Source organism: Chiloscyllium punctatum, chromosome 29, assembly GCF_047496795.1.
Source record: "Chiloscyllium punctatum isolate Juve2018m chromosome 29, sChiPun1.3, whole genome shotgun sequence".
In the NCBI taxonomy this organism is placed as follows: Eukaryota; Metazoa; Chordata; class Chondrichthyes; order Orectolobiformes; family Hemiscylliidae; genus Chiloscyllium; species Chiloscyllium punctatum.
In genome coordinates this window covers 72,870,685-72,886,795 of record NC_092767.1, presented here as the reverse complement: position 1 = coordinate 72,886,795, position 16,111 = coordinate 72,870,685, and the positions used below count along the sequence as shown (strand labels likewise).

The window sequence follows — 16,111 nt, the reverse complement described above, 5'->3', positions numbered from 1 at the left end:
TCAATAATCCAACCTGGTCTGTTGTATCCGTTGCTCCCGGTGTGGTCTCCTCTATACCGGGGAGACCAAACGCAGACTCAGGCAGAGAGTCGCGGAGCATTTACGTTCTCCACGCATCAACCAACCCGACCTTCCGGTTGCCATCCATTTTAATTCCCCCCACCGTCCCACTCCCTCCTGGCGACACCCCCCATCCTCGGCCTCCTCCTCAGAGCGAGGCCAGACGGAAACTGAAGGAACGACATCTGATATTTCGCCCGGGATGGGAGCTTGCAGCCCAATGACCTCAACATTGACTTCACTAGCTTCAAAATCCCCCCCCCCCCAACCCCAACCTTACCCCATGTCCAGCCTTCCATCTTGCACCCGTCAGGACACAATCACAAGAATACCAGGTTTGAAAGGGGACAGTCACTCCTCCAGTCCCTCCTCCTAACCTCCCTGACCTGTCCTCACCTGTCCATCTTCCTACTCACCTATCCACTCCACCTTCCCACTGACCAATCACATTAACCTCCGCCCAGCCTGTGTCCACCTATCACCGTCTCACCTACCCTCCCCCCCAGCCCCACACCCCTCCTCCTTCCATTTATTTCTGGGCTCCCCTTCCCCTCCCCAATCCTGAGGAAGGATCCTGGTCTGAAAGGTTGACTTTCCTGCTCCTCAGATGCACCCGGGATCTGCTGTGTTTTTCCAGCTTCACATCTACTGACTCTGACCTCCAGCATCTGCAGTCCTGACTGTCTCCCAGAGGTAATGAAAAATGTGCTAAAGCCTTCCATCTTGCACCCATCAGGACACATTCACAAGAATACCAGGTCTGAAAGGGGACAGTCACTCATACAGCGTGAGGGGACTATTCTGATTGGTTGGCAACTGGACTCTGATTGGCATGCACAGTATGGCTTGGTGCTCTCTTCTCACACGGAAAAAATTGTTGTTCCTGCTGAGATCTACCATTCTTGAAAATTTGTCCTGATGGGGCAAATATCTTTGTTGGTGTACCTCATGTTTTTTTGTAATAATACTCAAACTCTGTACCAACAAGAGACTATCAGAGACAAACATTGAATGTGTTATGAGTATTTTTATCTGATTTGATTGAGATTCCTTTCAGATTTGTTTGTACACAGGTGAGAATTGAGTTTGGAGTTGAGAGTGTGTTGCTGGAAAAGCACAGCTGGTCAGGCAGCATCCAGGGAGCAGGAAAATCGACGTTTTGGGCATAAGCTCTTCACCAGGAAAGACGTTGATTCTCCTGCCCCTCGGATGCTGCCTGACCTGCTGTGCTTTTCCAGCACCACACTCTTCGACTCTGACCTCCAGCAGTCTCCGAGGGATTTGAGTTTAGGCCTCCTGGCTCAGAGGCAGGGACACTGCAGCATAAGAGCCTGGCTCTTGATAGTTTCCCAAAGCAACCTGTTCAGAGATGCTATGACACACCTTCTGGAGCAGACGAGACTTGAACTGGACTCCCCTGACTCAGATATAGGGATGCTACCACTGTGCTATAAGAGCCCTCCTTCAACCTTTACGGATACTTTTCCCCGAATTGACCCACTCAGATGTGTTATGCCACAAGTTGTGGAGCAGGCGGAGCTCCTGGCTCAGAGGTAGGGTCACTACCACTGCATCCCGAATTTGTTCTGGCGATATTCGGAGTTGCAATATATTCTCGGTCAGGAGACCACCGTGGAAACAAACCAATCACAGTTTCCACATGGTCAGTCACAGGAAAGTCTGGATCATACTCCATCCAAACCCATGGCCACTTCCGTCTAAAAGGACAAGGGGCAGCAGATACATGGGAACACCACCCTTTGCAAGTTCCCCTCCGCTCACCATCCTGACTTGGAAATACATCGCCATTCCCTCAGTGTCGCTGGGTCAAAATCCTGGAATTCTCTCCCTCAGGGCATTGTGGGTCAACCCACAGCACATGGACTGCAGAAGTTCAAGAAGGCAGCTCACCCCCACCTTCTCAAGGGGGAAATTAGGGACAGGGCAATAAATGCTGGGCCCAGCCAGTGACACCCATCCATTATGCTCGGGCCTACACTCCGGCTCCCGCCCTCAGCAGAGACTTAGTCGGAAACCTTTCACCGGTTTCACCAGACCAACCGCCCAGACGACTGGATAGACTGAGCCCATCAATAGCTCTGCACCTCACACAGCCCGAGGGTTTGAGCTACAGGGAGAGGCAGGGGCTGTTTTCCCTGGAGTGTCGGAGGCTGAGGGCTGACCTTATAGAGGTTTATAACATCATGAGGGGCATGGATAGGATAAATAGGCAAAGTCTTTTCCCTGGGGTCGGGGAGTCCAGAACTCAAGGGCATTGGTTTAGGGTGAGGGGGGAAGGATTTAAAAGGGACCTAAGGGGCAATTTTTACACACAGAGGGTGGTACATGTATGGAATGAGCTGCCAGAGGAAGTGGTGGAGGCTGGTACAATTACAACATTGAAAAGGCATCTGGATGGGTATATGAATAGGAAGGGTTTGGAGGGATATGGGCCAAATCCTGACAAATGGGACTAGATTAATTAAAGATGGCTAGTCAGCATGGATGAATTGGACCAAAGGGTCTGTTTCCATGTTGTACGTCCCTGTGACTGTAAGACCCTAGGAAACTAAGTACTTCCTCAGGAGGCAAAGGAAATTCAGCATGTCCGTAAAGACCCTTACCAATTTTTACAGATGCACCACAGAAATCATTCGAACTGGATGCATCACAGCTTGGCTCGGCAACTGCTCTGCCCAGGACTGCAAGAAACTTCAGAGAGACGTGAACACAGCCCAGTCCATCACCAGCCTCCCACCCACTCACTCCGTCTACACTTCCCACTGCCTCAGGAAGGCAACCAGCATCACCAATGACCCCTCCCACCCCCGGTTAGAATCTCTTCCACCCTCTTCCATTGAGCAGAAGACATAAAAGTTTGAAAACACGTTCCAACAGATTCAAGAACAGCTTATTCCCCGCTGTTATCAGACTGATGAATGGACCTCTCAAATTTTAAATATAGTGTTGATCACTGCGCACCTTCTCTCCAGCCATAACATTGTAGTCCTCGCTCTGTTACATCACCCGAACGCACTCTGTGTGGTATGATCTGCTTGTACTGCACGCACCACAAAACATTTCACTGTACCCAGGTACACGGGGCAATAATAAATGGAATGCTGGCTGGTGGGGTCTTACCGATGGATGAAGCCAAGCTGATGGACAGAGTCTATCGCCAGTAGCAGCTCTGCCAGGTAGAACTGGGCCATAGGTTCTGGGAAGCGATCACCAAACCGGCCCATCAAAGTGAGGAAGTCTCCACCGGCATAGTAATCCATGATGAAATACTGAAAAGGGGAAAGGGCAGAAAATCGCACAAATTCCTTTCTCAGAGAGCAGACATCGGCAAAAGAAAAATTCAACTCCCTTAACCTTCGGAAGGCAATGGGACCCACTGTGCCGTCAGGATGGCACGGTGGCTCAGTGGTTAGCATTGCTGCCTCACAGCGCCAGGGACCCGGGTTCAATTCCCGCCTCAGGCAACTGACTGTGTGGAGTTTGCACATTCTCCCTATGTCAGCGTGGGATTCCTCCGGGTGCTCCAGTTTCCTCCCACACTCCAAAGAAGGGTAGGTCAGGTGAATTGGCCATGCTAAGCTGCTCATAGTGTGAGGTGGATTAGTTAGGGGGGGTGGGTTACACTTCGGAGGGTCGGTGTGGACTTGTTGGGCCGAAGGGCCTGTTTCCACACGGTGGGTAATCTAATCTAATCTAATTGCATGAGGAAAATGAGGTGCATCAGCACAGAAGAGAGTGAGGGCTGGAGATCAGAGTCTGAGAATGTGGTGCTGGAAAAGCACAGCCAGGCAGCTAACATCCAAGGAACAGGAGAGTTGACGTTTCAGGCATAAGCCCTTCATCAGGAATGAGGCTACATATTTTCCATGTTTTTTGTCTTTTCAGAACCCTTTCAGAATGGACAGCCTTCAGGGTGTGGGAAACAAGCAAGGTGGGGGATCTCAAGCCTCTATTCCTGGTGAAGGGATGCTGCCTGGCCTGCTGTGCTTTTCCAGCACCACACTCTTGACCCCAACGTCATCACAGGGTATACATACAAGCAAGAAACCAGCATAGACCACTCAGCCCACTCCCCCATTCAGTTGGATCATGGCCGATCCTATCCCCTACCTCATGTTCCCAATGGTCAAACCACCCTGACCTGCACATCCCTGGGCACTATGGGGTAATTTAGCACGGCCAATCCACCCTAACCTGCACATCCCTGGGCACTATGGGGTAATTTAGCACGGCCAATCCACCCTAACCTGCACATCCCTGGGCATTATGGGGCAATATAGCATGGCCAATCCACCCTAACCTGCACATCCCTGGGCACTATGGGGCAATTTAGCACGGCCAATCCACCCTAACCTGCACATCCCTGGGCATTATGGGGCAATATAGCATGGCCAATCCACCCTAACCTGCACATCCCTGGGCACTATGGGGCAATTTAGCACAGCCAATCCACCTAACCTGCACATCCCTGGGCACTATGGGGCAATTTAGCATGGCTAATCCACCCTAACCTGCACATCCCTGGACACTATGGGACAATTTAGCATGGCCAATCCACCCTAACCTGCACTTCCCTGGACACTATGGGACAATTTAGCACAGCCAATCCACCCTAACCTGCACATCCCTGGGCACTATGGAGTAATTTAGCATGGCCAATCCACCCTAACCTGCACATCCCTGAACACTATGGGACAATTTAGCATGGCCAGTCCACCCTAACCTGCACATCCCTGGGCACTGTGGGACAATTTAGCATGGTCAATCCACCCTAACCTGCACATCCCTGGGCACTGTGGGACAATTTAGCATGGCCAATCCACCCTAACCTGCACATCTTTGGAATGTCTGAGGAAAGCAGAGCACCCGGAGGAAACCCACACAGACACGGGGAGAACGTGCAACCGAAGGGCCTGTTTCCACACTGTAAGTAATCTAATCTAATCTAATCTAATCTTTACACAGTCGCCCGAGGCTGGAATCGAACCTGGCGCTGTGAAGCAGCAGTGCTAACTACTGAGCCACAGTGCCACTTCCTGTAAGCCAGAGACTCAGCCATTGCTGTTTGGGGACATGGCAACTGCTGGAATTCAAACTAACTGAATAAATCTGGAATTGAAAGCTAGTCTCAATGATGGTGACCATGACACTATCAGCGGTTGGTATTAAACCCATTTGGTTGACTATTGCCCACCTTCTCAAGGGGTATTTAGTGACAGGTAACAAATACTGGCCTAGCCAGTGGCGTGGACATCCAGTGGACAAATTTCCTGAAGGAAATCTGCCGTCCTTACCTGGTCTGGGAACTCTAGGCCCACGGCAATGTGGTTGACTCTTAACTCCCCTCAGAAATGGCCCCAATAGGCCATCCAGGGGCAATAAATGACAACCTTGCATTGTGATGCCCACAGCCCATGGAACAGTCCGTTGGAAGCAAAATGGAGTGTGGAACATTACCAGATGGTGCTCGTCCTGAAAGGTGTAGTGTAATCTGGTGATCCACCGAGTGTTCCCATTGACGAGGACATCCCATTCCTCACGGAAATGAACAGTCTGGAGAGATCATCGGAGATAAACCGGTTACCTGGTTCGTGGTTCCAACACAAAAACCCCAACACACACCTCGATGGAACAGTGAGACCACCTGACCACCCGAATGGAAATCCAGCAATGCTACCCCCCTCTCCCCACCTCCCACCCACTGCTGTCCCTGACCCCCAGAGTAATGCAGCACTGAAACAGGCCATTCGCTCCATCGTGTCTGTGCAGGTCACGAAGCCAGCAAGGAAACAGACCCATCATGTCGACAAGGGTTACCCAAACTGAACTGGTTCCATTCACCTGTGTTTGGCCCATATCCCTCGAAACTTTTTCTATTCATGTACCTATCCTTTTCAATGTTCTAATTGTACCAGCCTCCACCACTTCCTCTGGCAGCTCATTCCATACACGTACCACCCTCTGCGTGAAAATGTTGCCCCTTAGGTCCCTTTTATATCTTTCCCCTCTCCCTCTAAACCTATGCCCTCTAGTTCTGGACTCCCCCACCTCAGGGAGAAGACCTTGTCTATTTACCCTATCCATGCCCCTCAAAAACAGCCCCAACCTATTAAAGTTTACTTTGTATCTAACCGTATGATGTCCCTGTCCTGGGAGTGTTTAATGGGGACAGTGTAGAGGGAGCTTTAATCTGTATTTAACCCTGTGCTGTCCCTTTCCAGGGAGTGCTTGATGGGTACTGTGTAGAGGGAGCTTTACTCTGTATCTAACCCCATGCTGTCCCTGTACTGGGAATGTTTGCTGGGATAGTGTAAAGCGAGCTTTACTCTGTATCTAACCCCGTTCTGTCCCTGACCTGGAAGTGTTTGATGGGGACAGTGTAGTGAGGGAATTATATCAGGAATGATAAAGGGCTTTTGCCCGAAATGTCTATTTTCCTGCTCCTTGTCTGCTGTACTTTTCCAGCACCACTCTAATCTGGTCCACTGCCCTGACTAGATTACAATGCCTGCTCAGAAAGACTGTGGGTCCCAGGCAATCCCAAACTTTCTTACCTCCTTCTGGTTTAACATGTCCGTCTTGTTCATCCTCTTCATCGCATACACCCTGTCCGTGTACTTCAGCCTGACTACGGCGATCTAGGAGGGAATGCAGGACACTGACCACACTCTGCTCACCCGCAACCCAATGGTGCACGCTGTCCTGGGACAGAGAGACCTCAAGGTCCCCAGACTCCCATTAACCCATCCAACCAGAACTCTATCAACAAACACATTGACTTGGATCCCATTTACCACCCCCTGAGAAAAAGAACAGGAAATCACTGGAGGAAATGACATCACTGCAGGAAATGATGTCACCAACCCAAGGAAACCCAAACATATAAATAGAAAGTGGGCTACACCACCATTGCTTCATCGGGAAGCTCACTGAAGATGTTACCTAGTATGGTGGCGAAACTTCTGAAAACATGCATTCCAGCTCAGCAAGCAAACCTTGACCTGAGCTACAAATCTTCTCAAAACCCGCTTCCATTAACTCACCCAGTCTACTGGGACATCTGTTTTGCCCCTCACCCCCCCCACCCACCTATTGGTGTCGCTTAGAGTCATAGAGTTGTGGAGATGTACAGCATGGAAACAGACCCTTCAGTCCAACCCGTCCATGCTGACCAGATATCCCAACCCAATCTAGTCGCACCTGCCAGCACCCGTATCCCTCCAAACTCTCACAATTCATGTACCCAGCCTTTTAAATGTTGTAATTGTACCAGCCTCCACCACTTCCTCTGGCAGCTCATTCCATACACGTACCACCCTCTGTGTGAAAATGTTGCCCCTTAGGTCTCTCTTATATCTTTCCCCTCTTACCTTAAACCTATGCCCTCTAGTTCTGGACTCCCGCACCCCTGGTAAAAGACTTTGTCTATTTACCCTATCCATGCCCCTCATGATTTTGTAAACCTTTATAAGGTCACCCCTCAACCTTCGACGCTCCAGGGAAAACAGCCCCAGCCTGTTCAGCCTCTCCCTATAGCTCACACCCTCCAACCCTGGCAACATCCTTGTCAATCGATTCAATATGTGGATGTACCTACTAGAGAAGGTGCAAAACTTGACCGACGCTTGGGAAATAAGGCAGGGCAGGTGACTGAGGTGTCAGTGGGGCAGCACTTTGGGGCCAGTGACCATAATTCTATTCGTTTTAAAATAGTGATGGAAGAGGATAGACCAGATCTAAAAGTTGGGGTTCTAAATTGGAGGAAGGGGCTAATTTTGATGGTGAATGCTGGATGGATAACTTCTGGAGCATTATGGAATCTACAGGAGGGAGTAGGAGTCAGAGGGAAGGGGAGATTGGAGGGGGATGAGGGCTGGAGCGTGAGGGGTTATCCTGGAAATAAAGGAAGTGGGAGATGGAGGAACATTGGAAAGTGGAGGAGTTGGTCAGGAGGTTCAGAGGAGGGCTATTGGGGTAGTAGACATGTTTGAATTTGGTTCTCTCCATTAAATCCATGACACACTGCTCCTGTCTGCAATTAGAGATGGATGAGACTTTCAGGAGAGAGTGAGGACGGCAGATGCTGGAGATCAGAGTCGAAAGTGTGTTGCTGGAAAAGCACAGCAGGTCAGGCAACATCCGAGGGGCAGGAGAATCGACGTTTCAGGCATAAGCCCTTCATTAGGAATGAGGATTACATTCGACTCTCCTGCTCCTTGGATGCTGCCTGACCTGCTGTGCTTTTCCAGCACCACACTCTCGACTCTGAATGAGACATTCAGCCCTTCAAGCCTTGCTCCACCATACACTGCCATCTTGGATCAGTAACTCAATGCCCTGTGGGATGGACCTATGGGTCTCCATGACTCTATCTCTTGATTCTTTTTGCATCCAAAACAGTATTAATCACGAAATCAAGCGGGGGCTGCTTTGTCCTGGATGGTGTCGAGCATCTTGAGTGTTGTTGGAGCTGCCCCCATCCAGGGGCAAGTGGGGAGTATTCCCTCACACTCCTGACGTGTGCCTTGTGGATGGTGGGACAGGCTTTAGAGGGTCAGGAGGGGGGGTTACTAGCCATTGTATTTCTGACTGAGCCAAACCTATCGATGTCGTGAGTACAGTTCATTTACTGTTCAATAATGATGACCCAGGATGGGTCATGTCAAAGGTTGATTAAGGGTCGACTACGTTGCTGTGGGTCTGGAGTCATGCGTAGGCCTGACTAGGAAAGGATAGCAGATTTACCCCCCTAAAGGGCATTCGTGAACCAGATGAGCCTTTGCAACAAACAGTAATAGATTAACAGTCTGATGACTGAGACCAATTTACAATTTCAGATTTTAGTTGCTTGAAACACAGAGACTAATTTTACAATTCCAGATTATATTTTTTTTAAAAACTGAGTCGGATTTACAATTCCAGATACGATATTTGAAGACTTGCAAGTTTTATTCATTAGATTTATAGAACATAGAACAATACAGTGCAGAACAGGCCCTTCAGCCCTCAATGTTGTGCCGACCTGTGAACTAATCTAAGCCAATCCCCCTACATTATCCCATCATTATCCATGTGTTTAAATCTCCCTCATGTATCTCCCTATGTTTAACATGGTAGGATTTGAACCCACTCACTCAGGGCCTACAGCCTAGGCTCTAGGGATCATTAAATCCAATGCTACCAACTTCCTCCCGACATGTCGAGGGGATTGGAGGAAAGAAGGTGAGAAAAGGCAGGAGGGAGCTGGTGTGGAACATAGTATGGATTGGTTGGGACGAATGGCCTGTTTCTGTGCTGTAAATCCCTTGTACCACCTGACGAAGGAGCGGCGCTCCGAAAGCTAGTGCTTCCAATTAAACCTGTTGGACTATAACCTGGTGTTGTGTGACTTTTAACTTTGTACACCCCAGTCCAACACCGGCATCTCCCCAATCATCTCATAACCCTGGCCTTGTAGTCTTGCCAAGTGGATGTTATATTTGCTCCTGGCAGCACGAAGATGGACTAATCCACCTGACATTTGGAGGAGAGAGACAATAGCAGGTGCTGGCCTAACTCTGCTGAGGGTGACAGGGGAATTATATTAAAGAAATCTAAGCCCGGGGATTGGCGCTGTGACTGCCTACCTCACTGAACGCTCCTCTGCCAATGACTTTCAGGATTTCAAAGTCGTTCTGTTGAAGCTGCAACGCTTTCACCTCACTCGCGATGGGCCGAGCTGGTCAAAATATAAAACAACAGGTCTTGAGGCGGTCTGCCCTCTCCGTCTTGTTCATTCCTACCTTCAACACATCAGGTGGATTGGCCGTGCTAAATTGCCCACAGGTTAGGTGCGTTAGTCAGAGGGAATTGGGTCTGGGTGGGTTACTCTTCGGAGGGTCGGTGTGGACTGGTTGGGCCGAAGGGCCCGTTTCCACACTGTAGGGAATCTAATCTAATCTAAAAGAAAACATGGCAGCCCCTCCAACCCCCCACAGGGGGCGACACAGTGTCAGGAAAGGTGCATAGACGGAAGGCGGAGGGAAAGTTAATATATCCCCTTTCGTAACGTCAGGCCACGTCATAAAGGAACTTCCCAAAATCCAGGGCGAAAGTGAGGCCTGCAGATGCTGGAGATCAGAGCCTAGATTAGAGTGGTGCTGGAAAAGCACAGCGGGTCAGGCAGCATCCGAGGAACAGGAGAATTGACGTTTCGGGCAAAAGCCCTTCATCAGGAATGAGGCACGGAGCCTCCGGGGTGGGGAGATAAATGGGAGGGGGGTGGGGCTGAGTTGGATCTCTTCCCACAATCCAGTCGACTGCACTCACTGCTCACAATGGGGTCCCCTCTCCACTGGGGAAATGAAGCGTAGACTGGGTGACCTCTTCGCAGAACACCTACCCTCTGCCCGCAAAAAAGACCCTGAGCTTCCAGTTACCTGTCACCTCAACACCCCACCCTGCTCCCTGGCCAACATCCCCCATCTCAGGCTTGCTGCAGTGCTCCAGTGAAGCTCAGGGCAAGCTGGAAAAAAGCACCTCATTTTCCCCTCAGGGACCCTGCAGCCTTTTGGACTCAACATCGAGTTCAACAACTTCAGGGCTTGAGCTCTCCCACATCCTTACCCCAACCCCCACACACCAGGCCCCTTGTTATCACATTATCTGCTATTATACACAACCCATTGTTAGCCATTAACAGTCCCCATTAATAACTATTCACCCTCCAAGCCAGATCATTACCCACTCCTTCATCTGCACTTTTACCTCTCAGGGCTATCCCCACCTATTGTTAACCCCTTACCATCCCCCATCCATTGCATAAGATTAGATTCCCTACAGTGTGGAAATGGACCCTTCGGCCCAACCAGTCCACAACGACCCTCCGAAGAGTAACCCACCCAGACCCATTTCTCTCTGACTAATGCACCGAACACTACGGGCCATTTAGCATGGCCAATCCACCCTGACCGGCACATCTTTGGACTGTGGGAGGAAACCTGAGCACCCGGAGGAAACCCACACAGACACTGGGAGAATGTGCAAACTCCACACAGACAGTCGCCCGAGGCTGGAATCGAACCCGGGTCTCTGGCGCTGTGAGGCAGCAGTGCTAACCACTGAGCCACCGTATTAGTGTTAATGCTAACATGGAATATTATTTAATGTAATGACGTAATGGTTCTTGCAGTAAAAACAATGCAGCAAAATATTTAAACTTTTCCTACGTTGATGTGAATTTTGAAGGTTTCTCAGTCGGCAGGTCAAGTAAACTAAGTGATCCTTGGGATGGTTTGTCAGACTCAGTTGGTCCTCAGGTGTCAAAGGTTTGCGAATCTGGAATCGCTTATAAGTTGCATTTTGCACCTTCACTGTGGGAGAAGGTGGGAACTGAGTTGGATGACCAGCCCATACTCGTATTGAATGGTGGAGCAGGCTGGACGGGCCGAATGGCCTATTTCCTCCCTTTCTATTTGTTGTTGGTTAATATTGGGACTAACATTCCTGATGAAGGGCTTATTCCCGAAACGTCGGCTCCCCTGCTCCTCGGATGCTGTCTGACCTGCTGTGCTTTTCCAGCACCACACTTTGCAACACTACAATTCCTTTTAATTGTACAAGTCCTGATTAATTTCTGATTGTTTAACAATTTCTGATTAACAGTGGGGTACACTTGCTGACTCTGTCTCTCCAGCATCTGCAGGCCTCACTATCTCCTAACGTTGGGAGATAGTGAGCCTAACATTGGCTACAACACCATCCCTGCGCTGCTCTGTAACAATGCGGCCGTAAGACCTTCCACAGTCATCAGGCCGCCAAGTGGAGCTTCCCAACCTCAGCTCCCGCCGCGGACGGTGCCTCTGACAGTACTGCACTCCATCAGCGCCGTTCCCAGCCCACCCTCCCCGATTTAGACAGGACCGCCAGCCGACCCAGCTCAGAACAGCGCTCGCGCGGACGGACAACGTGGAGGGGATCTCCTCCGGTCTCGCTTACCCCAGGCGAGGAAATCCTGGACGTGTTTCTCTCGCGACAGAACGGAGCAGCTTAGCTCCTCCACCACACAGACGAGAACGTCCAGCAGCCCCTCGGGATGGAGCGACCTCCCCGTTAGGGTCAGCGATTGTAACTCTCTCAGTCTCACCTCGGTTGACATTTCCGTCTTAAGGTCACACTCACAAGATTCGAGATGGAAAGTCATTTCCGATCACCGTTCGGAATTGTTATACTGGAGAAACCCTTCGGCACATCCTCCCTGACAGTTGTTCCCCGTTCTCTCACCCTCCTGTGTTTTCGCTATGCCCTCAGCGACCAGCTGAGTAACTAGTTCTGCCTGCTTTGAATTGCTGCTGACCACAATGAGCTCAGCTCTTAAAGCAAGAATTATTGGTGCACACTTAATATTTTGGACATTTTCAGTTACATGCCGCAACAAAAAAAATGTTTTGTTTCTTGGTAGAAAGGACAACTCCTGACAATCTTCACACTGATTGGGCTCAATGTCGTTGTCAGGTGGAGAACAGCAACCATGTTATTAGGTAGATGCAGAGTAAAGCTCCCTCTACACTGTCCCCATCAAACACTCCCAGGACAGGGACAGCGTGGGGTTAGATACAGAGTAAAGATCCCTCTACACTGTCCCCCATCAAACACTCCCAGGACAGGGACAGCATGGGGCTAGATACAGAGTAAAGCTTCCTCTACACTGTCCCCCATCAAACACTCCCAGGACAGGGACAGCATGGGGTTAGATACAGAGTAAAGATCCCTCTACACTGTCCCCATCAAACACTCTCAGGACAGGGACAGCATGGGGTTAGATACAGAGTAAAGCACCCTCTACACTGTCCCCCATCAAACACTCCCAGGACAGGGACAGCGTGGGGTTAGATACAGAGTAAAGATCCCTCTACACTGTCCCCATCAAACACTCCCAGGACAGGGACAGCACGGGGTTAGATATAGAGTAAAGCTGCCTCTACACTGTCCCCCATCAAACACTCCCAGGACAGGGACAGCGTGGGGTTAGATATAGAGTAAAGCTCCCTCTACACTGTCTGCCCATTAAACACTCCCAGGACAGAACAGCACAGTGTTAGATACAGAGTAAAGATCCCTCTACACTGTTTTAAGAGAGCATTCATTACTTTTTGAGTTGAGGTCCTGTTAGCATAGAGGAAGGTCATCACTCTGAAACATGAGATCAATCTCGGTCAGTCTATCTCTCTCTCTCTCTCTCACTCTCTCTTTCTCTCACTCCCTCTAGACACTGGCTGAGCCGCTGAATGATTTCAGAACTCCGGTAATTTGACTCAGTGAGGAATTCTTTTCCACTTGGAGCTCGAGATGAAGGATATGATCCAGGATGAGGCCGACAGTCAGACTGAGACAGGTTGGAGAAGCAGGTGAGATAGCTGAGGCTGCAGTGACAGGGGACATCAAGGCAGAGGTGATGTCCCTCATCATGTGTAAGAGCAACAGTTGGGGAAATCAATGCAATCCCAAAATCTGAGATCCCATGACTGACTGATTGCTAACTTTTATTTCTTTCCCTTCTGGGGCGTTGGTATTGATGGCTGGGCTAGAATTCATTGTCGGCAGAAGTGGGTACAGCAGATGCTGGAGTTTAGAGTCAAGATTAGAGTGGTGTGGGAAATACACACAGGTTAGGCAGCACCTGAGGGAGCAGGAAAATTGACCTGCTGTGCTTTTCCAGCATTACTTTAATCTTGACTAGAATGTGTTGCCCCCTTGAGAAGTTGGGGGGTGAGCTGCCATCTTGAACCGCTGCAGTCCATGTGCTGTGGGTTGACCCACAATGCCCTGAGGGAGGGGATTCCAGGATTCTGACCCAGCGACACTGAAGGAGCAGTGATACATTTCCAAGTCAGGATGGGGAGCGGAGGGGAACCTACAGGGGGTGGGGTTCCCATGTATCTGCTGCCCCTTCTCCTTCTAGATGGAAGTGGCCGTGGGTTTGGAAGGTGCTGCCTGAGGATCTTTGGTGAATTTCTGTAGGGCATCTTGTAGATGGTACACACTGCTGCTACTGAGCGTCGGTGGGGGAGGGAGGGGATGTTTGTGGGTGTGGGGCCAATCAAGCGGGGGCTGCTTTGTCCTGGATGATGTCAAGTTTCTTGATTATTGTTGGAGCTGCTCCCATCCAGGGGCAAGTGGGGAGTATTCCCTCACACTCCTGACTTGTGCCTTGTAGATGGTGGGACAGGCTTTGGGGAGTCAGGAGGGGAGTTACTCACCCCAGGACTCTAACCTGCTCTGGTAGCCACTGTGTTTATATGGCTGGCCCAGTTGAGTTTGTGGTTAATGATAAACCCCAGAATGTTGACTTACAATGACAATACCACAGCTCTGACATCACTTAGGATGAATGAGCCATTCCATAATGTATACATGAAGAGGGAGGTCTTAGGCCCTGCACTGGAGAGCTGTACATGAGAATACATCATGGACAGGTGTAAATAAAAGAGGCTTACAATTCAAAAGGAGTCGAAGAGCTGAACTTAGACAGGGAGTAAACAGCCTCAGGGGCAATGTATGCAGATTCCTACTGTTATATCAGTCCTTCCTTTAGAACCAGAATTCTATACTGGGTAGACATTGGTAACTGCAACAGGAACACCATATTGTTGATGCTCACGTCCCCATTGGATGATCTGGACCCAAGCTCCACCCCTCTGTCACCAAGCTCCAACCCGCCATGTCACCTGACCAGCTCTCTCAAAGGGGACACACAATGTTGGGGATACTTGAAAGGGTTCAGAAAAGATTTACAAGGATGTTGCCAGGGTTGGAGGGTTTGAGCTATAGGGAGAGGCTGAACAGGCTGGGGCTGTTTTCCCTGAAGGGTCAGAGGCTGAGGGGTGACCTTATAGAGGTTTATAAAATCAGGAGGGGAATGGATAGGATAAATAGACAAAGTCTTTTCCCTGGGGTCGGGGAGTCCAGAACTAGAGGGCATAGATTTAGGGTGAGGGGGGAAAGATATAAAAGAGACCTAAGGGGCAACTTTTTCACATGGGGTTGGTACGTGTGTGGAATGAGCTGCCAGAGGAAGTGGTGGAGGCTGGTACAATTACAACATTTAAAGGCATCTGGATGGGTATATGAATAGGAAGGGTTTGGAGAGATATGGGCCGGGTGTTGGGCAAATGGGACTATATTAGGTTGGGATAGCTGGTCAGCATGGACGAGTTGGGCCGAAGGGTGTCTTCCTGCGCTGTACGACTCTATGACTCTATAACACACACAACCTGGAGGTAGAGCACACTGGTCCCTCAATCTGCAGTAGCCTATTTGCTGAAAACACAAGCCCATGGTCTGTGGACCTGTGGATGACTGGTGCACACCTGGAGGCACAGTGAGGCGGCACAGCCTCTGGGGAATGGTGCCTGAAGTCCCCAGGAATTGAAGACCCCTCCCTCAGGTCACTACTCTGTGCAATGCTGTAGAACAAAACCTCACAGCCCCAGTTAAAAATCGAGAAGTTTATTTTCTTTGTCCATGTCTCTTTCCCAGTCATAAACGTATTGAGCACCTGGGATTAAAATGCCATCCAATGGGTGGATTTTGTTCCTTTCCGATCGATGTAAGGCAGCAGTCCGTCACATAAACAGCAAGGGAGTAGCAGGATACAGAAGCTGGAAGTGAAGACGGTTTTAGTACGGAAGGACAAAATGTGTCAGCGTGGGTTTGGAGGGCCGAATGGCCTGTTGTTGTGCTGTACCGTTCTTTGACACATGTTGGCTGCCGAATTGGGGGCAAGTCAACTTCCTAGACCCAAGTTCTAATGAAAACGCTCAAGACATTAACTCTTATTTCTCTCTCTGTGGATGCTGCTGAGTTTCTCCAGCATTTTCGGTGTCTGTTTCAGATTCCCCAATCCACAGGATTGTGCCCTGGTTAATCTCAGTTGGTAACCCAGTATCAAAGGAAATGTAGCAGCAGCTTTGTCTGGTGCCACTAGGGGGAGTCACCTCTAAGTACCTGACATCTGGAATGATGAAAGAGGCAAGATGTTCCTAGCCAGGGC

At 49.9% G+C, this 16,111-nt stretch overlaps 1 protein-coding gene across 5 annotated transcripts in view; it reads right to left on the bottom strand.

Annotated features, from left to right (window-relative positions):
• Nucleotides 1-12,371, bottom strand: part of LOC140454368 (serine/threonine-protein kinase MRCK beta) — a 43,824-nt gene extending 31,453 nt beyond the window's left edge. For 2 of the 5 annotated variants that reach the window (XM_072549075.1, XM_072549076.1), the window contains exons 1-5: nucleotides 12,058-12,371; nucleotides 9,708-9,799; nucleotides 6,636-6,719; nucleotides 5,539-5,634; nucleotides 3,202-3,350 (exon numbers count right to left, since the gene is read on the bottom strand). In XM_072549075.1, the coding sequence (XP_072405176.1) occupies nucleotides 3,202-3,350; nucleotides 5,539-5,634; nucleotides 6,636-6,719; nucleotides 9,708-9,799; nucleotides 12,058-12,262 (626 nt within the window). In that variant the 5' untranslated portion in view covers nucleotides 12,263-12,371. The remainder of the gene's footprint in view (nucleotides 1-3,201; nucleotides 3,351-5,538; nucleotides 5,635-6,635; nucleotides 6,720-9,707; nucleotides 9,800-12,057) is intronic. The other 3 variants (XM_072549078.1, XM_072549077.1, XM_072549079.1) reach the window with 3 other exon arrangements.
• Nucleotides 12,372-16,111: the final 3,740 nt, after the last annotated feature.